At 47.0% G+C, this 24316-nt stretch overlaps 1 protein-coding gene across 1 annotated transcript in view; it reads right to left on the reverse strand.

The window, feature by feature from the left end:
- Nucleotides 1-864: 864 nt before the first annotated feature.
- LOC130290411 (cytochrome P450 2G1-like) overlaps nucleotides 865-24316 on the reverse strand; it is a 53260-nt gene continuing 29808 nt past the window's right edge. The window contains exons 8-9 of the mRNA XM_056538027.1: nucleotides 23250-23391; nucleotides 865-1410 (exon numbers count right to left, since the gene is read on the reverse strand). Coding sequence (XP_056394002.1) covers nucleotides 1226-1410; nucleotides 23250-23391 — 327 coding nt within the window. The 3' untranslated portion in view covers nucleotides 865-1225. The remainder of the gene's footprint in view (nucleotides 1411-23249; nucleotides 23392-24316) is intronic.

Consider the following 24316-nt stretch of genomic DNA (forward strand, 5'->3'; position numbering starts at 1 on the left):
CTATTTTCTGCCATGTGGCTGGTGGTATTTTAACAGGTTCTGCTGAACCAAACCACTCAAAGTTGGAGTTCTTGCCGAACCAAACTTTAGGCAAAGTACTGAGCTCAGGTTCTATGGGTTTGGTTTGCTCATCTCTAATTCCTATATTTTGTGTCAAATGCAGGCAACAATGGTTGATAGGATCAGTTTCTCTAAAACTTGTACTGTAATTACTAATGTTCCACATTAAGACTGCTACTATATTGCAAATTCAGTCAAGCATCACAGACTAACTATTAAAGCAACTACTTCAGGCCGCCATCTTGCAGCACCAGCAGGCTGAGGCAGAAGTTAATTCACTGCTTTTCTTTCTCATGAACATACACTGAGGTACCACAATATGTAATGGTTGAAGTGTAGCTATCATCGGGACAAACTTCTGACATATCATAAGTTGTCAGAAGTTTGCATCGGTGGGGGTCCAGTTGCTAAGACCCCTAATGATCGCAAGAATGAAGGGGAAGACATGTGCGAATGCAAGCACTGTGCCCATTTATCTGTTTTTAGCTTTAACTTTTTCATCCTAATAATCTCAGCTCAATGTGTCTACGCCATAGATGATGACAAGAAGAAAAGGAAGGAAACTGGCACCTCTAAAGCTCACCTCTAATCTCACGGGGATGGACCTTAGTCTATTTGACATCTAAACCCACTTCTACCCCCAATACTTCTTCAGCTAAAAATTGGACCCTAGCTTCTCTACCGCAAAAGCTTCCTTCAATACTCAAAGTCTATTCCCTTAGTGGAGATGACAACTGAGCTCCCTTTAACATTCCTCTCCTCTGCGAAGATAAAACATAACAGCTCTATACAAAAAACTAAAACTTTATTAGTATTTGGAAATAGAGACGACAATCAGATCTTGCAAGAATTCAGAGAATCCCCACAAAAGGTCTTCATGTCTGCTCTAATTGATATGGACAAACATATTTATTAAGGTTTATTTAGGTTTACATGTAAATGTGTTTAATTTCTGATTAATTTAAACCAGGCATCATTACATGTTATCCATGTTACATTACATATGATACATTGAGACATTTGCCACTTTATTGAGTTTTCATTTCATTTCATTATTTTTTTCTCTCTTTGAATTCCTTTATTTTATTTATTTTACCCTGAGGATCACATAGTTGAAGCTTGGTAGAAGCATTTGAAATAACACTGCATATCACCTTATCCGAAATTAAACACGGGGGATAAAAGACAACCGATAATTTTTGGGAATATTTACAAACCCAGCCATTAGGGGTTGGATGTCTTCCTCTGTGACTTGCGTCTCAGGAGATAGCCTATAGTTCTGTAAGATGGTTGTTAAGAAAATGAACAGCTCCATCTTGGCCAGACCTTCTCCGAGACAAATCCGCTTCCCTAATGTCGGAAACAAAAAAATCATTGTTAGCAGTAAATTATATTTATTTGATTGCATTCCACCAAATATGGTATATACTGCCTCCATTGTACCAGCAAATTATCTAGCATGCCTTTCTTCATCATGGTCCTTGTTACACTTATCTAACTAGTTTGTAGGCCATGTAAAGTTATACTTTTTTGTAAATATATGACATTTTATACTTTTTCTACCTTTTTAGAAATGTTATACCTTTTTCTTGTTACTGCTGCTCCTCTCTGCCCCTTGTTTACTGCTCATCGTCTAGGTTACAGACCACCTCTTTACTCTGGAAGCAGTGGCTATGCTGCTGCTGATGTCACAACCTTTCTCTGCACCTACCAGGAAAGGGCTGGGACCCTACACATACACACTGGCCCTCATTTACTATCGCCAAACCGACAGCATTTTTCGGGTTTATGTTTTCGCACATTGTCTGCGCCATGGCGCAGACAATGTGCGACATGTCGCGACACTAATTCCCGAACCACCCGACTCGGCTTGCTGAAAAGCCTAAAAAGAGGCAGCCACCGGGAAGGGGGCATGTCGACCTTCGCACGAAGCAGCGGCCTACACGACCCCTCAATACAACTCTATGGCAGAGCCGAAGCGCTGCCTTCGGCAATCTCCGGCTCTACCATAGAGATGTATTGAGGGGGCGTGTAGGCCGCCGCTTCGTGCGGAGGTCGACACCCGCTATCTGGGCGGAGAGCCTGGCCCCTGTACAGAGAGATCGCAGGGGGCCCCAATGGTTGGACCCCCCGCGATCTCAAACTTATCCCCTATCCTTAGGATAGGGGATACGTTTTTCACCACTGGACTACCTCTTTAAGGCCTAACCCAATGTTTCCCAACCAGGGAGCCTCCAGCTGTTGCAACACTACAACTGCCAGCATGCCCGGACAGCCTTTGGCTGTCTTGGCATGCTGGGAGTTGTAGTATTGCAATAGCTGGAGGCGCCTTGGTTGGCAAACACTGCCTTAGGACCCAGAGTATTGTATTATACTCCAGAGCTGTACTCACTATTCTGCTGGTGAGATCACTGTGAAACAGAACCACTTTTTTTAGATTTATTATTATATAGATGTATAGAGGGTGGGGTGTAGCTCTGTATAGGTATATGTAGAGCTACACCCCCCCCCCCTCTTCCCCATAGGTATATGCAGAGCTACCCTCCCTCTTTCCCATAAGTATATGCAGAGCTACACCCCCCCTTCCCCATAGGTATATAGTGTAACTCTGCATATACCTATGGGAAAGAGGGGGGGGGGGGTAGCTCTGCATATGCCTATGGGAAAGAGGGGGGGTAGCTCTGCATATACCTATGGGAAAGAGGGGGGGGGTAGCTCTGCATATACCTATGGGAAAGAGGGGGGGGGGTAGCTCTGCATATACCTATGGGAAAGAGGGGGGGGGGAGTAGCTCTGCATATACCTATGGGAAAGAGGGGGGGAGTGTAACTCTGCATATACCTATGCATATACCTATGGGAAAGAGGGGGGGGGGGTGTAACTCTGCATTTACCTATGGGAAAGAGGGGGTTTCCTGGCTACCTACCTGCCCTTTTACTGTGCAGGACACCAAGGAGGGCATTATTACATCTTGTGGGCCTATAGATGGGAAGATTGTAGAGGAGGGGAGGGCACTGAATATATGCACAGTCTGACATGTTTTTCCTGCAGATGTCTTATCCGGACAGAGAAGAAAAGGAAAGAGGACGCCGCTGATCAGAAAAGACGTAATTGTGAGTCCCAAAATGTAACTGTAATCACTTATATGGTGTATACATCCTGTGTACAGCTGATATCTACCGCCATATGGTCCTGTATATAATAACTTATATTGTATACAGATCCTGTATAGTATACTGGTCTGTATATAGTGGTTTTATTCAGTACAGTATGGCGGTATTATCCAGTTATTGTGTGGTGGTATATATTTACTCCTTGTATACCAGTATTATTGGTCATGGGAAGTTACTTACGTTAAAGTGTTTCTTATATATATAAATTTTAGTTTATTGTGTGTGGGATTTACGTGGAATAGGAGCGTGGCAGAAGATTGACGAGCTGCAGAGCCTAGCAGGGGCCCTTGCCTTTTTTTTTTGGTCCGGGGGCCCCGAGTGTTGTCAGTCCGCCCCTGGGGGGAGGGGAGGGAGGGGGTGTAATTAAGGGGGGTGCGTGTGTGTGGTGGGCGGGGGGGGGGAGGGAAGTGCCAAACAAAGGGTCCGCCCCGGGTACCAAATGCTCTAGGTACGCCCCTGTTCTGCAATAATACACTAGGTTTCCCAGGTCCCGTGGAAGATTTGAAATCCGCCCGGGAATTAAACCCAGTGTATTACTACAGTACAAGAATGTGACAGGAGGGTGGGAGAGGGGGGAAGAGGGGAATGTGACAGGAGGAGGGGAGAGAGGAGAGGGGAATGTGACAAGGGGGGAATGTGACAGGAGGAGGGGGGAGAGGAATGTGACAGAAGGGGGGGGGGAAGAGGGGAATGTGACAAGGGGGGAATGTGACAGGAGGAGAGGGGAGAGGAATGTGACAGGAGGGGGGGGGGAAGAGGGGAATGTGACAAGGGGGGAATGTGACAGGAGGAGGGGGGAGAGGAATGTGACAGGAGGAGGGGGGCGAGGGGAATGTGACAAGGGGGGAATGTGACAGGAGGAGGGGGGAGAGGAATGTGACAGGAGGGGGGGGAGAGGGGAATGTGACAAGGGGGGAATGTGACAGGACAGAGAGGGGAGAGGAATGTGACAGGAGGAGGGGGAGAGGAATGTGACAGGAGGGGGGGGAGAGGGGAATGTGACAAGGGGGGAATGTGACAGGACAGAGAGGGGAGAGGAATGTGACAGGAGGAGGGGGAGAGGAATGTGACAGGAGGAGGGGGAGAGGAATGTGACAGGAGGAGGGGGGCGAGGGGAATGTGACAAGGGGGGAATGTGACAGGAGGAGGGGGGAGAGGAATGTGAGAGGAGGCGGGGGAGAGGGGAATGTGACAAGGGGGGAATGTGACAGGAGGAGGGGGGAGAGGAATTTGACAGGAGGGGGGGGGGGGAGAGGGGAATGTGACAAGGGGGGAATGTGACAGGAGGGGGGGAGAGGGGAATGTGACAAGGGGGGAATGTGACAGGAGGAGGGGGGAGAGGAATGTGACAGGAGGGGGGGGGGAAGGGGAATGTGACAAGGGGGGAATGTGACAGGAGGAGGGGGAGAGGAATGTGACAGGAGGGGGGGGGGGGAGAGGGGAATGTGACAGGAGGGGGGGGAGAGGGGAATGTGACAAGGGGGAAATGTGACAGGACGGAGGGGGTTTGGGAATGTGCTTTCTGTTTGCTGCAGCCATAATCTCCAGCAAACATAAAGCAGTTCTTTTCTCACACTCCAGCGCTTCTGAGTGGAATGAATTCTGACAGGAATCTTGTCAGAATCCGAGAGGGATTCTGCTGCGACACTATAACTCATATGCAACATTGTGCGACACTCACATGCGACACATTAGTAAATATGTGTGAAATGCCCTAGCTATCAGTGGGAAAAAAGAAAAAATACAACCCGGAAAACTTAGTAAATGAGGGCCACTGACTCCCTTGCCAGGGAACTTTATCTTTAAAGGGGTACTCCACCCCTAGACATTGCAATAGCTGGGGACCCCCGCAATAGCGCTGGAGGGTCTGGCTCCCGACCATGGGGATGGAAGATCATGATGTCACGACTCCGCCCCCGTGGGACATCACGTCCCGCCCACTCAATGCAAGTCTATGCAAGCCCCCTCCCATAGACTAGCATTTAGGGGACGGCGCAACTCAAGGGTGAAGAGTAGTTGTCTTTGAGGGCTTTTGTTTCCAACAGGTATTTTTCCATGGTATTTACTAATGTATCTTGTATTTACTAATGTATCTTGTATTTTGCTCTTTTTACACTTACTCTGAGCTGTTGGGTTTTCCAGCGCTCAAATCTACCACATTTTATGTGGGAATTAGTAAATTTGAAGGTTTCTTCTGGAAATGTCGTTTTTTTTTTTTTTGGAGACATGCCAAGAGGGAAGTTAGTAGGGTTTTTTGGATTTTTTTGTCAGAAATTCTGGTGCATAACACATCGACAAAAAAAAAAAAAAAAAACTACAAAACCTTAGGAAATGAGGCTAAATAGTTCTAGAAAGGATGGTTCAGAAGTGTTATATTTTGGGAAATACAAGTACCGTATATACTCGAGTATAAGCCGAGTTTTTCAGCACGATTTTTCGTGCTGAAAACACCCCCCTCGGCTGATACTCGAGTGAACTCTCCACCCGCAGTGGTCTTCAACCTGCGGACCTCCAGAGGTTTCAAAACTACAACTCCCAGCAATCCCGGGCAGCCATCGGCTGTCCGGGCTTGCTGGGAGTTGAGTTTTGAAACCTCTGGAGGTCCGCAGGTTGAAGACCACTGCGGCCTTCGACATCATCCAGCCCCCTCTCACCCCCTTTAGTTCTGTACTCACCTCCACTCGGCGCTGGTCTGGTGCTGCAAGACTGTCCGGTGAGGAGGTCGTCCAGTGGGATAGTGGTTCCGGGCCGCCATCTTCACCGGGGAGGCCTCTTCTAAGCGCTTCGGGCCCGGCCCCAGAATAGTTACGTTGCCTTGACGATGACGCAGAGGTACGTTCATTACCAAGGTACCTCTGCGTCGTCGTCAAGGCAACGCCTCTATTCTGGGCCCGAAGCGCGGAGAAGAGGCGCCCCCGGTGAAGATAGCAGCCCAGAACCACTATCCCATCGGATGACCTCCTCACCGGACAGTCCTGCAGCACCGGACCAGCGCCAAGCGGAGGCGAGTACTGTACAGAACTAAAGGGGGTGAGAGGGGGCTGGATGATGTCGAAGGCCGTAGTGGTCTTCAACCTGCGGACCTCCAGAGGTTTCAAAACTACAACTCCCAGCAAGCCCGGACAGCCGATGGCTGCCCGGGCTTGCTGGGAGTTGTAGTTTTGAAACCTCTGGAGGTCCGCAGGTTGAAGACCACTGAGGGCGGATGATGACAAGAGGATGATGAAGGGGGGGTGTGGGATGATGACAAGGGGATGATGAAGGGGGGTGGGGATGATGACAAGGGGATGATGACAAAAGCATGATGAAGGGGGGGGTGTGGGATGATGACAAGGGGATGATGAAGGGGGGTGGGGATGATGACAAGGGGATGATGAAGGGGGGTGGGGATGATGAGAAGGGGATGATGAAGGGGGGGTGTGGGATGATGACAAGGGGATGATGACAGGTGATGATGATGAGGGTCTGGATGATGACAGGGTGATAATGATGAGGATGTTAATGACGGGGGTCTGGATGATGACAGGGGGGGATGATGTATTTCCCACCCTAGCCTTATACTCGAGTCAATAACTTTTCCTGGGATTTTGGGGTGAAATTAGGGGCCTCGGCTTATACTCGGGTCGGCTTATACTCGAGTATATACGGTATTTACCAAAGCAGCCATGTCAGGTGAGTCAGGAGACTTCTCCTTAAAGGGGTACTCCGGTGCTTAAACATCTTATCACCTATCCAAAGGATAGGGGATAAGATGCCTGATCGCGGGGGACCCCCGGGATCATGCACGCGGCACCCCGTTTGTAATCAGTCTCTGGAGCGTGTTCGCTCCAGGACTGATTACCGGCGATGTCACGCCTCCGCCCCTGTGTGACATCACGCTCTGCCCCTCAATACAAGCCAACGGGAGGGGGCATGATAGCTATCACGCCCCCTCCCGTAGCCTTGCATTGAGGGGCGGAGCGTGACGTCACACGGGGGTGGAGGCGTGACGTCACACACCGCCCGCCCTGCGGTCGACCATAATCAGACCCGGAGCGGACACGCTCCAGGGACTGATTACAAACGGGGTGCCGCGTACATGATCCCAGGGGTCCCCCGCGATCAGGCATCTTATCCCCTATCCTTTGGATAGGTGATAAGATGTTTAAGCACCGGAGTACCCCTTTAAGGAGAAGTCTCCTGACTCACCTGACATGGCTGCTTTGGTAAATACCGTATATACTCGAGTATAAGCCGACCCGAGTATAAGCCGAGGCCCCTAATTTCACCTCAAAATTCCAGGAAAAGTTATTGACTCGAGTATAAGCCTAGGGTGGGACTCCCGCAATCAGGCATCTTATCCCCTGAAAGCGACTCGACCTCACAGACAGCTGAGATAGGCGTGGTACACAAGGCGAAGGCAAGTTCGGACGTAGCATGAGGTCAAGGCAGGCGGCAAAGGTTCGTAGTCATGGGCAATGGCAAAGGGTCTGTATACACAGGCTAGGGATACACACAAAACGCTTTCTCAGGGCACTAGGGCAACAAGATCTGGCAAGGACAGGAAGGGGAAGTGGGTTTTTATAGGTTTTAGACTGATTGGGCCAGGCACCAATTAATGGTGCACTGGCCCTTTAAATATTAGCAAGTTTGCGCACGCGCGCCCTAAGGAGCGAGGCCGCGCGCGCCGGGAGGAAGCAGCAGCGGGAGGACGGTGAGTGACTTGGGAAGTCCCGTCACACGGATTGCATCCCCGCCGCTGACAGGGGGACGGCGCTCTCGGTCAGGAGCAGTGACCGGATCGCTGTTAAAGGGAGGACGCCGCGAGTGCTCCGGGGAAGCAGCGGGACCTGGAGCGTTCGGTGTTACAGTACCCCCCCACTTGGGTCTCCCCCTCTTTTTGGAACCCAGAAATTTATGAATTAGCTCCTTGTCAAGAATATTGGCCTCGGGTTCCGAAGACCTCTATTCAGGGCCACAATTCTCCCAATCAATAAGATAAAAATTTTTACTTTGGGCAAACTTGGAGGCGAGAATCTCTTTCACGGAGAAGACATCAGAGGACCCAGTGACAGGAGCAGGAATGGTGACCTTGGGGGAATAGCGGTTAAGTATGAGAGGTTTGAGAAGAGAAACATGGAAAGAGTTGGGAATACGAAGAGAAGGAGGAAGATGGAGCTTGTAGGAGACATTATTGATTTGGTTTTTGATTTTAAGGTAACGAGGACCCAGCTTGTAGCTAGGGACACGAAACCGTATGTATCGCCACACTTTGTCACCAGGGGCAAAGACAGGAGGAGTTCTCTTTTTATCCGCATGTCTCTTCATGTGAGAAGAGTAAGAGCGACTTTTGAGTCTCCTTCCAGAAAGAGGAGAAGTCCCGGGTTAATTCATCCACGGCAGGAACTCCAGATGAAGTGGGAATGGGGAGGGGGGGCAGCGGGTGACGGCCATACACCACAAAAAAATGGAGATTTGGAGGAAGACTCAGAATTTTTGAAATTGTACAAGAATTCAGCCCAGGGCAGAAGGTTGACCCAATCATCTTGACGGGAGGAGACAAAATGTTGCAAATAGTCACCAAGAATCTGGTTCACTCTTTCCACTTGTCCATTGGATTGGGGGTGATAGGAGGAAGAGAAATTCAATTTGATTTTTAATTGATTGCAGTGTGCTCTCCAAAATTTTGAAACAAATTGAACGCCTCTATCCGAGACTATATGTGTGGGAAGCCTGTGAAGACGAAAAATCTGCAGAAAAAATTGCTTCGTCAACTGTGGCGCAGAAGGAAGACCAGGAAGCGGGACAAAATGACCCATTTTGGAAAAACAATCAACGACCACCCAAATGACAGTGTTGCCATGAGATGAGGGAAGGTCAGTCATGAAGGGCAAACTCCGCTAGTTGCAGTCATAAATTGAGTTTGGCTGCCCAGAAGTCCAGCGGATCTTCAACGGTTGTTGGCAGGGTCATGTCGAGGTAAGCCACCACCTGCTGGTTCAGGTCCTGCTCCATGTCCACCTGCTGCTGATGAGTAGCTTCACTATGCGGCTGAAGGAAGCTACTCATCAGCTACTGTAGACTCAGGCTGCTGCTGATTGAGCCGGTACTGCTCCTGCCACCCCTCCCCTCCCCAGCAGCCATGGCAGTGGAAGGTGAGCGCAGAGGGCCCCCCGAGTCAGACCTGGGAGTGGATGGACCATGTGGCCGATAGGCATCGGCCAACCGACTACGTAGAAGCTCCCTGAAGTAGGTCAGTTTGACCTCCCTCTCAGTGGGTGTAAAAAAGGCCCCCATTCTGGGCCGGTAGTGAGGGTCTAATAAGGTTGAGATCCAGAAGTCATCGCGCTGACGAATTTTGACAATTCGGGGGTCACTATGCAAGCAATTCAGCATGCATAGTGCCATTTGTGACAGTGACTCACTGGGACTACCTGCCTCCATCTCCACTGCATACTGCCACGGTGTGTCTGGGTCCTCTGTCTCGCCTCCCTCGTAATAACCCTCCAGCTCCTCTGGCTGCTCCTGCTCCTCCCCTCCTGTCCAATGACCAGAAACACCGGCCATCTCATCCACCGTAAACTGTGCTCCGCTCTGCCCCTCATCATCCTCCTCCAGTTCATCCCCCACAGGACTCATGTAGCCTTCTGATGTAGGCGCAACATCTCCATTGCCATGACCAGCCATGTTTTCAATCATTTTTTGGAGTAAATGTAGGACTTAGTGGAATTACGTCGTTCATGGCGTAATTCGAGCGGCTAACAAAAAATGTGTCTTCCTCAAAGGGCCTCAGCAAACGGCAGGTGTCATGTCTGAGCTGCCACTCGTTCACATTGAAGTTACACAGGGGAGTACTCCTATCTGCTTGTATCATCAAAAAATCGGTGATGGCTTTTCTTTGTTCGTATAGTCTGTCCAACATATGGAGGGTGGAATTCCAACGTGTGGCAACGTCACAAATGAGACTATGTTGTGGGATACCGTTCTGACGCTGCAGCTCAAGCAAAGTGTGCTTGGCGGTGTACGAGTGGCTGAAGTGCATGCACAGTTTCCTTGCCATTGTCAAGACGTCTTGCAAATGGGGTGAAGACTTGATGAACTTCTTGACAACCAGATTCAACACATGTGCTATGCAGGGCGAATGGTTCACACTTCCTTGTCGCAGCGCGGCCACAATGTTCTTCCCATTGTCGGTCACCATGGTTCCCATTTCCAGATTTCGTGGAGTAAGCCATACTCGGATTTCTTCCCTAATGACATTCAGCAGTTCCTCACCTGTGTGACTCCGTTCTCCAAGGCAAACCATGTGAAGGATGGCTTGACACCGCTGTGCCCTACACACGTGGTACGATGAAGGGCCACCGAGATTTGGACGTGCAGTGGAGGCCGAGGACACGGGGGACGAGGAGGAGGAGGAGGCGCACACTGTAAAAGGACCAACTGCCTGGGACCGAGAGCGTGGAGGAGGAAGCGGTGTGACCTGTCCAAGTTGCTGTTGTGGCTGTGCAGGAACAACATTTACCCAGTGGGCCGTAAAAGACATATATTGTCCCTGCCCGTAGTTACAGCTCCACACGTCGGCGCTGCCGTGCACTTTTGAACACACCGACAGGCTCAAGGACTGGCCCACCTTCTCTTGTACAAACTTATGCGGGGCTGGTACTGCCTTCTACGGCTGTCCTTTCAAAGTATATAGGTCCTAGACAGAATAACAGTTACTAAATAGTACACTCCTTTGTTGTATGTATGCCCTTTGCAATGATGAGCGCACTGGTATGCGTATTTCTACGCAGAAAAAACACTTTTTTTTAAAAAAATACAACAGCAGGTGTATACTAATGTGTGGAATAGCACTGAATTTAGCACAGAGACAGAATAACAGGTAGTAAATAGTACACTACTTGGTTCTATGTATGCCCTTTGCAATGATGAGCGCACTGTTAAGCGTATATAGACGCAGAAAAAAAATTTTTTGTTGTTGTATACACCAGCCGGTGTATACTAATGTGTGGAATAGCACTGAATTTAGCACCGAGACAGAAATACAGGTACTAAATAGTACACTACTTGTTTGTATGTAGGCCCTTTGCAATGATAAGGCCACTGTTAAGCGTATTTGTACGCAGGAAAAACTTCTTTTTTTTTCTTTCATACACCGACAGGGGTATAACGTGTGGTATAACACTGAATTTAGCACAGAGACAAAAAAAAAAAGGTAGTATATGGTACGCTATTTGCTTGTATGTAGGCCCTTTGCAATGATAAGGCCACTGTTAAGCGTATTTGTACGCAGGAAAAACTTCTTTTTTTTTTCTTTCATACACCGGCAGGTGTATAACGTGTGGTATAACACTTAATTTAGCACAGAGACAGAGTAACAGGTGAAAAATGGTTAAAAAAAAAAAGGCACTAAAGTCCACACTAATATGACTTATTTCTGAACAGCAGCAGGACCCAACAGTGCAGCACCACACAAAAAATCCAGGGATTAAACCCTACATTGCACTCTGTCACACAATTCTGAGCAGCAGAAGTTTTGTGGAGCAAATAAAATTAAACTCAATTTGGCTGAAAAATGAGGAGATGAGATGCTTCAGAAAGTTCAGGCAGCTTGGAGATCTGTATGAGGCAGCTGACAGCTATCTGCCCCTCTCTGCTGCAATGCTCAATAACGTGAATAGGAGGTTTAGCAATCAATGATCCTTCTCAGAGTAACAGCACAGCACTCTGCACTCCTGCCTTTCCCTAATGCTGATGTGACTAGCAGTTGCAGTGTAACGCTGTGGTATGAGCTATTCACACACACACACAGTCCCGTCCTCTCCATCTGAGTGCATAGATGAAACGAAGAGAGGCAAGATGGCCGCCGATTATATAGGGGCTGTGACATCACAGGGGTCAGTGAACACTGATAGGCGGCATCTCACATGTGATTCAGGGTCAGCCCGCCTACCTTCATTCCCGCCGCTGTTTCCCGTCCTCCCATAATCCCCTGCCCCATGTACTCATATGTGGATCCGCCATCTTAGGTCTTCAATAGCCTGGAATGCTGTAAAATGGAGTTTAATGAAGCGATTATCGCGATAGAATCACAGCGATATTTGTATTCATTGCGAATCGAATTTTTCATGAAATTCGTAACGAATTCAGGTTCGTCAACTTCGATTCGCTCATCTCTAGTGATGAAGTCCATGGCTATGTGGGACCAAGGCTGTTCAGGCACTGGCAGAGGAAGGAGAAGACCTGCAGGCTTCTGGAGTGGAGTCTTGTCACGTGCACACACTGTACAGGCTCGTACGAAATCGGTCACATCTTTTCCAGGGAGGACCACCAATAGTGTCTGGCAATCAACTGTATAGATTTTTTTGACTCCAGTGTGACCAGCCAGATGGGAGGAATGACCCCATTTGAGAGTCCGGAGGCGAAGACGTGGAGGAACATAAGTTTTTCCTGGAGGAATTGGCATTGCAGGAGCAGAAGAGATCAGACACTCAGGAGGTATGATGTGCTGAGGAAGAGTCTCGGCTTCTGAGGTATCGGTGGAACGTGATAGAGCATCAGCCCTGACATTCTTGTCTGCAGGACACAAATGGATTTGAAAATTGAAGCGGGCAAAAAACAGCGACCATCTGGCCTGGCGAGGATTTAACCGCTGGGCGGATTGGAGATAAGACAGGTTTTTATGGTCCATGTAAATGGTAATGGGGTGAAGGGATCCCTCCAGGAGATGTCTCCATTCCTCAAGTGCCAACTTGATGGCCAACAGTTCACGGTCTCCTATAGAATAGTTCTTTTCAGGAGGAGAAAAAGTTTTGGAGAAGAAACCGCAAGTGACGTTTTTTCCCTTAGCGTTTTTTTGGAGAAGGACAGCTCCAGCTCCCACTGAGGATGCGTCAACCTCCAGGAAGAAAGGCTTCAGAGGATCTGGCCTGGACAAGACTGGTGCAGAGGCGAAGGCGGCCTTACGGCGAGTAAAAGCTTCATCCGCTTGGGGAGGCCAGGACCTCGGATTCACGTTTTTCTTTGTCAGTGCCACAATAGGAGCAAAGATGGTGGAGAAGTGGGGAATAAATTGACGATAGTAGTTGGCGAATCTGAGGAAGCGCTGGATAGCACGGAGTCCAGAGGGGCGTGGCCAATCCAAGACCATGGAGAGCTTGTCCGGATCCATTTAAAGACCTTGTCCAGAGACCAGGTATCCCAGGAAAGGAAGAGAGCTGCATTCAAAAAGGCATTTTTCCAATTTGGCGTAAAGATGATTTACACGAAGGCGCTGGAGCACTTGACGGACATGGAGCCGGTGTTCCTCTAGGTTGGAGGTAAATATTAGGATGTTGTCTAAATAGACAACAACGCAGGTATACAGTAAGTCCCGAAAAAATGTCATCGACAAAATCTTGAAATACTGCAGGGGCGTTGCAAAGTCCAAATGGTATGACGAGATACTCGAAGTGGCCATCTCTGGTGTTAAAAGCGGTTTTCCACTCATCTCCTTCTCGAATTCTGATGAGGTTATAAGCGCCCCTCAGGTCGAGTTTAGTGAAAATTTTAGCTTCACTCAGACGGTCAAATAGTTCCGAGATGAGAGGCAGAGGGTAGCGTTTTTTTACTGTGATTTTATTGAGGCCACGATAGTCTATGAAGGGGTGTAGCGAACCGTCCTTCTTGGCAACGAAGAAAAACCCCGCTCCAGCTGGGGAAGAAAACTTCCTGATGAAACCTCTCTTTAGATTCTCCTGTATGTATTCAGTCATGGCCTTAGTTTCTGGAGCAGAGAGAGGATAAATTCTGCCACGGGGTGGTGTGGTACCAGGGAGCAAGTCGATAGGGCAGTCGTAGGGCCTATGTGGTGGTAAGACCTCTGCCTGCTTTTTACAGAAGATGTCAGAAAAGTCCTGATAAGTTACATAGTTACATAGTTACATAGTTAGTACGGTCGAAAAAAGACATATGTCCATCAAGTTCAACCAGGGAATTAAGGGGTAGGGGTGTGGCGCGATATTGGGGAAGGGATGAGATTTTATATTTCTTCATAAGCATTAATCTTATTTTGTTCCAGGAATGTATCTAATCCTGTTTTAAAGCTGTTAATTGTTCCTGCTGTGACCAGTTCCTGAGGTAGACCGTTCCATAAATTCACAGTCCTCACGGTAAAGAAGGCGTGTCGCCCCTTGAGACTAAACTTTTTCTTCTCCAGACGGAGGGAGTGCCCCCTCGTCCTTTGGGGGGGGGTTTAACCTGGAACAGTTTTTCTCCATATTTTTTGTATGGGCCATTAATATACTTATATACGTTTATCATATCCCCCCTTAAACGTCTCTTCTCAAGACTAAACAATTGTAACTCCTTTAATCGCTCCTCATAGCTAAGATGTTCCATGCCCCATATTAGTTTAGTCGCGCGTCTCTGCACCCTTTCCAACTCCGCAGTGTCCCTTTTATGGACAGGTGACCAAAACTGAACAGCATATTCCAGGTGAGGCCGTACCAATGCTTTATAAAGGGGGAGTATTATGTCCCTGTCCCTTGAGTCCATGCCTCTTTTGATACATGACAATATCCTGCCGGCTTTGGAAGCAGCAGCCTGACATTGCATGCTATTCTGTAGTCTGTGATCTACAAGTACACCCAGATCCTTCTCTACCAGTGACTCTGCCAGTTTAATCCCCCCTAAGACATACGATGCATGCAGGTTATTAGTACCCAGATGCATAACTTTACATTTATCCACATTGAACCTCATTTGCCAAGTGGATGCCCAGACACTTAGTCTATCCAAGTCATCTTGTAACTTGTGCACATCCTCTATAGACTGTACTGTGCTACAAAGCTTGGTGTCATCTGCAAAGATAGAAACAGAGCTGTTAATACCATCCTCTATATCATTGATAAATAAATTAAACAACAGCGGTCCCAGTACTGAACCTTGGGGTACACCACTAATAACCGGGGACCAATCAGAGTACGAATCATTGACCACCACTCTCTGGGTACGATCCATGAGCCAGTGTTCAATCCAGTTAGTCCAGTCCAATTCAGTCCAGTTGATAGACTTTTGGAAGGCCAGACAATGGAGTTGCGACGGACACTTGACTGGTTGGTGCAGACTTGAGGCAATGTTTGTGGCAGGAAGAGCCCCAGGATTTAAATTCCCCAGTGGTCCAGTTGAGGGTAGGAGTGTGATGCTGGAGCCAGGGCAGGCCAAGAAGGATGTCAGAGGTACAGTTAGGCAAAACAAAAAATTTATTTTTTTCTTGATGGAGAACACCAACGGTCATGAGCAAAGGTTCAGTGCGGTAACGCACGGTGCAGTTCAGATTTTCTCAGTTTACAGAAGAAATGAAGAAGGGTTTGATGAGACGGGTAACAGGAATGAATCTGTTGATAAATGAGGCTTAAATAAAATTTCCTGCAGAACCTTAGTCCAGGAAGGCCACCGCAGAGAAGGAGGAATTAGCGGATGGAGAAATCCGCACTGGAATAGTCAGGCGTGGAGAGGAAGAATTCACACCTAGTAACGCCTCTCCCACGTTAACTAGGTGCGTGCGTTTCCCTGACGCGGAGGGCAAATAGGGCAGTCCTTAAGGAAATGTTCAGTACTGGCACAGTACAAGCACAAATTTCCATTTCTGCGGCGAGTCCTCTCTTCTTGGGTCAGGCGAGATCGATCCACTTGCATAGCCTCCTTGGCGGGATGCACAGGAGTAGGTTGCAAAGGACTCTGGAAGAGAGGTGCCAAGCGATAAAACCGCCGGGTGCGAACAAGATGCTTTTCTTGGTGGAGCTCCTGGCGTCTTTTCGAGAAACGCATATCTATGCGGGTGGCCAACTGGATAAGTTCAGGCAAGGTAGCGGGAATTTCTCGTACGGCCAGAACATCTTTGATGATGCTGGATAAACCTTTCTTGAAGGTCACGCAGAGGGCCTCATTGTTCCAAGCTAGCTCAGAGGTGAGGGTGCGGAACTGGATGGTGCATTCGCCCACTGAAGAGCTCCCTTGGACGAGTTTCAGAAGAGCCGTCTCGGCAGAGGAGAACCGGGCTGGCTCCTCGAAGACACTGCGTACTTCCTAGAAGAAGGACTGGATGGAAGCAATTGCAGGATCGTTGCGGTCCCAAAGCGGTGTGGCCCAGGACAAGGCCTTTCCAGATAGTAAACTGACCACGAAAGCCACCTTAGACCGTTCTGTGGGGAACTGGTCCGACATCATCTCAAGGTGCAGGGAACATTGGGACAGGAATCCCGGCACATCTTAGAGTCCCCATCAAATTTCTCAGGAAGAGACAAACGGACTCTAGAGGAAGTAGCGGCAGCTCGGAGTGGAGGAGATGCTGGAGCTGGCGGAGGAGATGGTATACGCTGTGGAGGCAGAAGCTGCTGGAGCATGGCGGCCAACTGCGACAGCTGTTGACCTTGTCGGGCGATCTGCTGAGACTGCTGGGCAACCACGGTAGTGAGGTCAGCGAGACTTGGCAGTGGCACCTCAGCGGGATCCATGGCCGGATCTACTGTCAGGATCCGGACTGGTATGCGGGTAGTGGATCCCCTGTGTCAGTGAGGCGATGACGTGGGCCGTACCAGGGGACCGGTTCTAAGAAGTTACTGGTTTTCACCAGAGCCCGCCGCAAGGTGGGATGGACTTGCTGCGGCGGTAACTCCCAGGTCGTATCCCCTGATAGCGACTCGACCTCACAGACAGCTGAGATAGACGTGGTACATAAGGACAGGGCAAAGGCAAGGTTGGACATAGCAAGAGGCAGCAAAGGTTCATAGTCAGGGGCAACAGCAAAGGGTCTGCATATACAGGCTAGGGATACACACAAAACGCTTTCTCAGGGCACTAGGGCAACAAGATCTGGCAAGGACTGGAAGGGGAAGTGGGTTTTTATAGGTTTTAGACTGATTGGGCACTGGCCCTTTAAATATTAGCAAGTTGGCGCATGCACGCCCTAAGGAGCGGGGCCACGCACGCCGGGAGGAAGCAGCAGCGGGAGGATGGTGAGTGACTTGGGATGCGATCCGTGAGCGGGGACGCCCCGCCACGCAGATCGCATACCCGCCACTGACAGGGGGACAGCACTCTCGGTCAGGAGCAGTGACCGGAGCGCTGTTAGAGGGAGGACGCCGTGAGCGCTCCGGGGAAGCAGCGGGACCCGGAGCGTTCGGCATTACAACATTGCACTTCCAATGGAGATCTATACAAGCTGTTTATCAATATCGGGAGCACTCCTTTTAGAAGCATGCATTTGTCAATCATTCACCAAAGACCTGCTCCAAATTCAACCAGGCAAGAGGAGCACAGTGCCTGAAGGGGAATTGGGCAGTTTGGAATACTCCTTTAACCCTTTCCCCCAAAATCAGGTACATGTACATGGTCATTAGGGACGACTTCCTGCATCACCACGTACAGGTACCTGATGAGAATAAACTGTCACAGCGCCGCCGGGCGCTGTGACAGTTTATTGAGCTCAGTTGTGCTGCTCAGTCAAGCATCCCTGAAGCAGGCCAGGGACAAATCGCAGCGGTCCCAGGCCGGCGATCGCTGCTATTGGTCCATCAGTACAGACGAATCAATAGCAGGGATCTGGTTCGAGTCTCCTTCTTCCCCCACTCCTCTGTTGCTTCACTGTGTGAAGCGATCAGTGGTGAGGGGGGCCCCATCGGAGGAGGCCACCCGCGTGCACTAGGGACTGATCCAAGTGCAGCTCCAATCCTGGGTTAACCCTGTAGATGTTGTGGTCACTGTGACCGCAGCGTCTATTACAGTGACAGAGGGAGGGAGCTCCCTCTGTCACTGATCGGCGCTCTGCAAAGTGAAAGCAGGGCGCTGATGGTTGCCATGACCGCAGGACTGACACTGGCCTCTGTTGTCATGGCAACATGAGGATCAGTCCCTACCTAAGGTAGGGACTGATATATCCTATGCCTGTCAGCACTGATAGACATAGGCATAATTCAATGGAGTACAGATGTGTGCTCTATTGAATTATGTGTATAATAGTAAAAAAAAAAAAAAAAAGTGTGAAAAAAGTGGAAAAAATAAGAAAAGTAAAAAAAAAAACAAAAGAAAAAAATGTGAAAAATAAAAGAAAAACATTTTGAAAAAAATATAAAAAAAATTATAAAATAAATTATAAATGTATAATACACCCCCCAAAATAGTCCCCCCATATACATCAACATGTCAGGCAAAAAGAGTCGTCACACAATAAAAAAGTTACAGCTCACGGAATGTGGCGACCTACAAACATGATTTTGAAAAAATCGTATCAATCTGCAGTGTAACGTTAACATGTCCTTTATACCGCATGACAAACGACCTAAAAAATTTAAAACAACCGCAGAATAGATTTTTTTAATGTATACCACTTCATAAAAATAAAAAGAGATCAAAGTGTCACATGTACCCCAGAATAATACCAATGAGAGTGTCTCCCAAAAAATATTTTTGCATCCCAAGGCCCCTGTAATTTTATATGATGCTAACAAAATATCCTAAACTAAAAGGATGCCTTAACCCCTTAAGGACCAGGCCAATTTTCACTGTAGGACCAGAGCATTTTTTGCATATCTGACCACTTTCACTTTAAGAATTAATATCTCTAAAACACTTTTACAGAATATTCTGATTCTGAGATAGTTTTTTCGTGACATATTCTACTTTATTTTGGTGGTAAATTTTCGTCGTTACTTTTCTGGTGAAAAATCCCAAAATGTCATGAAAATTTTGCATTTTTCTACATTTGAAGCTCTCTGCTTGTAAGGAAAATGGATATTCCAAATAAATTTAATTTTTATTCACAAATACAATATGTCCACTTTATGTTGGCATCATAAAATGGACATATTTTTACTTTTTGAAAAGATTAGAGGGCTTCAAAGTAGGGCAGCAATTTTCAAAAATGTCATGAAAATTGCAAAATCTGAAAGGACAGATGTTACAGAACTACAACTCCCAGCACGCCTCGGCAGTCTATGCATGCTGAGAGTTGTAGTTTGGAAACATCTGGAGGGCTACAGTTTGGGCACCACTGTAACAGTGGTCCCCAAACTGTGACCCTCCAGATGTTGCAAAACTACAACTCCCAACATGCCCAGACAGCCTTTGGCTGTCTGGGCATGCTGGGAGTTGCAGTTCGGGCTTCCTAGTGGTTGCCACACTAAAGATCGCTTTACTGCAACTTTCCTTTCCCTCCCCCACCGTCGCTTCCCTACCTGCGCCGCTGATCTCCGCTGATGTCTGCGATGATCGCCGGGCCCCACGTATCTTCTTTTCAGGTACCGGCTTCCATCTTCTCCCCTCGTTCTGCCCGACATCCAGGGGTGGGCAGAACAGGGGGTTGCCATGGTAACCTACTGTCCTGCGCTGCCATTGGTCAGAATCAGTTCTGATCAATGGCAGGGGATAGGAGGAGATCGCAGCACTGTGACCTCACTCCTAGCCATCTGGATGATCGGGGCTGTCACTGACAACTCCGATCATCCCTATGTTCCGGGTGATCGGGTCACCGGAGACCCGATCAGCCCGGAATAGCAGAAAATCGCATGTCTGAATTGACATGCGATTTTCTGCGATCGCCGACATGGGGGGGGGGGGGGGTCTCAGGACCCCCCTGGGCATTTGCACGGGATGCCTGCTGAATGATTTCAGCAGGCATCCCGGTCCGATCCCAGCCCAGCGCATGGCGGGGAACGGAACTGCCCATGACGTAACTGTACGTCCTTGGTCCTTAAGACCCAGGGTGTTGGGACGTAACGTTACGTCATGGGTCCTGTAGGGGTTCAAATCCACACAGCACGCCTTCATGTCTGAGGCCTGTGGGAGAGACACATAGCACACAAAGGCCACATATGGGATATTTCTAAGTATGTCAGAATTCAGGAAATAAATCTTGAGTTTTATTTTTTTGTCAACACCTACTGTGTTATAGGAAAAAAAATTTGATTAAAATGAAAAATCTACAAAAAAATTTAATATTAAAATTCTGCCTCCACTTTGTTTTATTTCTGTGAAATGCCTAAAGGGTTAATACATTTCTGCAATATCATTCTGACTACTTTAACCCCTTAAGGACTCAGGGTTTTTCAGTTTTTGCACTTTCGTTTTTTCCTCCTTACCTTTTAAAAATCATAACCCTTTCAATTTTCCACATCCATATTATGGCTTATTTTTTGCGTCGCCAATTCTACTTTGCAGTGACATTAGTCATTTTACCCAAAAATGCACGGCGAAACGGAAAAAAAAATCATTGTGCGACAAAATCGAAGAAAAAATGCCATTTTGTAACTTTTGGGGGCTTCCGTTTCTACACAGTGCATATTTCGGTAAAAATTACACCTTATAATTATTCTGTAGGTCCATACAGTTAAAATGATACCCTACTTATATAGGTTTGATTTTGTCACACTTCTGGAAAAAATCATAACTACATGCAGGAAAATGTATATGTTTAAAAATGTCATCTTCTGACCCCTATAACTTTTTTATTTTTCCACGTACCGGGCAGTATGCAGACTCATTTTTTGTGCCGTGATCTGAAGTTTTTATCGGTATGATTTTTGTTTTGATCGGACTTTTTGATCACTTTTTATTCATTTTTTAATGGTATAAAAAGTGACCAAAAATGCGCTTTTTTTGGACTTTGGAATTTTTTTGCGCATACGCCATTGACCGTGCGGTTTAATTAATGATATATTTTTATAGTTCGGACATTTACGCACGCGACGATACCGCATATGTTTATTATTTTTTTTACACTGTTTTATTTTTTTTATGGGAAAAGGGGGGTGATTCAAACTTTTATTAGGGAAGGGGTTAAATGACCTTAATTAACACTTTTTTTTACATTTTTTTTGCAGTGTTATAGGTCCCATAGGGACCTATAACATTGCACACACTGATCTTCTACACAGATCACAGGCGTGTATTAGCACGCCTGTGATCAGTGTTATCAGCGCTTGACTGCTTCTGCCTGGATCTCAGGCACGGAGCACTCATTCGCCAATCGGACACCGAGGAGGCAGGTAAGGGCCCTCCCGGTGTCCTGTAAGCTGTTCGAGATGCCGCGATTTCACCGTGGCGGTCCCGAACAGCCCGACTGAGCAGCCGGGTCACTTTCACTTTCACTTTAGAAGCGGCGGTCAGCTTTGACCGCCGCTTCTAAAGGGTTAATACCGCACATCACCGCAATCGGCGATGTGTGGTATTAGCCGCGGGTCCCGGCCGTTGATGAGCGCCGGGACCGACGCGATATGATGCGGAATCGCGGCGCGATCCCGCTTCATATCGCGGGAGCCAGCGCAGGACGTAAATATACGTCCTGCATCGTTAAGGGGTTAAGGGGTGTAGTTTATAAAATAGGCATGATTTATAGGGGTATCTAACATACAGGCCCCTCAATTCCACTTCAGAACTGAACTGGTCCCTGAAAAATCAGATTTTGCTATTTTCTTGGAAATCTGGAAAATTGCTACTAAATTTATCAATCCTCTAACATTAAGAAAAAGTGAATGAATGTTTATCAAATAATGGGAACATAAAGTAGACATATTGTAGATGTGAATTAACCATTAATTTGGTGCGGTATGACTATTTGTCCTACAAGAAGAAAATATCAAATCACATTTTTTTTTTTTTACAAAAAATGCTAAATATATCAATCAAAATTTACCACCAATGTAAAGTACAATATGTCATGAAAAAACAATCCCAGAATCACTTTCATAAGTGAAAGCGTTCCAAAGCTATTACCCAATAAGTGGACACATGTCAGATTTAGAAAATTAGCTTTGGTCATTAAGGTCAAAACAGGCTGTTGAGTAAAGGGGTTAAGGGTGTTTCTTTCTTGTTTACAATAAATTCTACCTTTTTACCTTTATGAGTGTGCACAGTATCATTGTTGAGTGATCTGAACTTGGCAAACCCAGAATAGATTCAAAAATAGTTTTGGCCAATTACGAATATTATTTTTTTCTTTTTCACAGTACACATCACAGTGATCATCCCTCTCTGCTTCCAGCTTGTGTGGTGTAAAGAAGGCTCTAATACTACTGTGTGAGACTGCCGTGCGAAGTTTCACATATGCGAAAATTAGCAAATGCAAATTTTCACATATGCGAAAATTAGCATATGCTAATTTTCGCATATGCGAATTTGTGCATATGCAAATTTTCGCACATGCGAAAATAAAACACGAATATTACGAATATGCAAATTTAGCGAATATATGACGAATATTGGTCCATATATTCGTGAAATATTGCGAATTCAAATATGGCCTATGCCGCTCAACACTAGTAAGCACTGAACAGGAACCCAGTATGTGAAAGATTATGAGGGACATTTATCAATGTTTGCTTATGAATTCCTTTTTTTAGTTATTTTTTTCTTACAATTTTTTTGCTTAGGCGCGATTTATTTATCAACGCGTTTCAGCCTGTTGATACATTTCTTTTGCATAAGCAATTTTTTTCTTTTTTTGCTTTGGTAGTGGCTTTTTCTGCTCCATGTCTGAGCTGGAGTAAATTTTGTAGGTTTTTTCATGCCATGCAACTTTTTTGCAACTATCGCACTTGATAAATCTCTGACCACTGCAACTCAAAAATCCCTTTTTACTTTGGTCAGCAAGATTTTTATTTTTTGCTTGGGACACTGCACAATCAAAAAGTCGCAGAACTTGTGACTTTTTGCAACAATTTTAAGCAAAAAAAATCTACTAAATGCTTTGATAAATCTCCCCCTATGTCGGCGGGAGCCACTCCCCCCCCCCCCTCCTCCAAAGCATTGTATGTTGATGCTGCCTTCAACATGCGATGGCCTTTGAGAGACCATCATATGCTGAAATTATTGTATGTCGGGGCCATCGTAGGTCGAGGGGTCACTGTATATGTCCTATGTACTTTTTTTCTTTAGCAGTGGTCCACTCAACATCTTCAGAATACCACCCAAAATCTCAGATCACCGTGTGCAGTAAATTTATCAGAAACCAACCCATGATTCCTTAGTTTTGCGTGGTTGAATCCATTTTAACCCTAATACCTGCCGAGAATGGCATGTAGCTGTCATTCTTCTTAAAACATCCTTTGCCGTCTAAGAAGTGGTTAGGATCAAACTTAGTGGGGCAGTCAAGCTTTGTGGGGTCTTGCTGAACAGTGCACAACAATGGATAGACATCGGTACCCTAGGGAATAAAAATGAGTATAATGGTGAAATAATGCTACTCATAATCTACAAATCAGATCAGTGCAGGCAATGGATCTCCTAGGATGCACATTGGGTGGATGTATAGTCAATGAACACACTACTTTAACTATATAAGGACATTCAAATACTCTTACATCTTATTTTCTTTAAAGAGTACCTGTCATCAACAAAAACTTTTAATATGTTGTTCATAATCATTAATGAAGAGATATTGTAATATATCTTCATTAAAAAGTATTAATATTTATACCAGTTTTTTCATTTTATACTTTTGGCCACTAGGGGTCTCTCTTCTATGCCTGGTCTGCAGGCAGCTTCCTATGCTTTTCATAGTAAGTGTACAGCTTTTAGGACTAATGTTGAAAGGGCACTGGTCCTTCCACAGGAAGTTCAGTACTCTCAGCTGTGAGCTACAAGCCTGCACATGCCTCTCATATAACAGCCAGTCACCTCCCCCCTGCTCTGTGTTCTCCTTGCCCCTCACTACATGTTATCTTATACATTGAATTATCTCACTGCACTCCCTGCTCAGTGCCCCCCCCCCCCCCCCTGACATTCATACATTCATCTTAATTACTGCCTCTGTAATTGTTCCCACCGCCCCTGGTTCTCAGCATTGACTTTTTAGTGCAGAGAGACACAAGAGAGAGAGAGACAGAGGCTGCCGTCCCTCCCCTGTACTTAGTCTGTATGCACACTGCAGAGCAGTGTTTCCCAACCAGGGTGCCTCCAGCTGTTGGCTGTCTGGGCATGCTGGGAGTTGTAGTTTTGCAACAGCTGGAGGTACCCTGGTTGGGAAACACTGCTGCAGAGGGAGAGCAGCATACAGGAAGACTGGCTGAAGCAGAGTCCCAGCCAGGCTTCATGTGACATCATGCCTGCCGGGACCCGCCTCCTTACAC

This window comes from Hyla sarda, chromosome 9 (assembly GCF_029499605.1).
Source record: "Hyla sarda isolate aHylSar1 chromosome 9, aHylSar1.hap1, whole genome shotgun sequence".
Lineage (NCBI taxonomy): Eukaryota > Metazoa > Chordata > Amphibia > Anura > Hylidae > Hyla > Hyla sarda.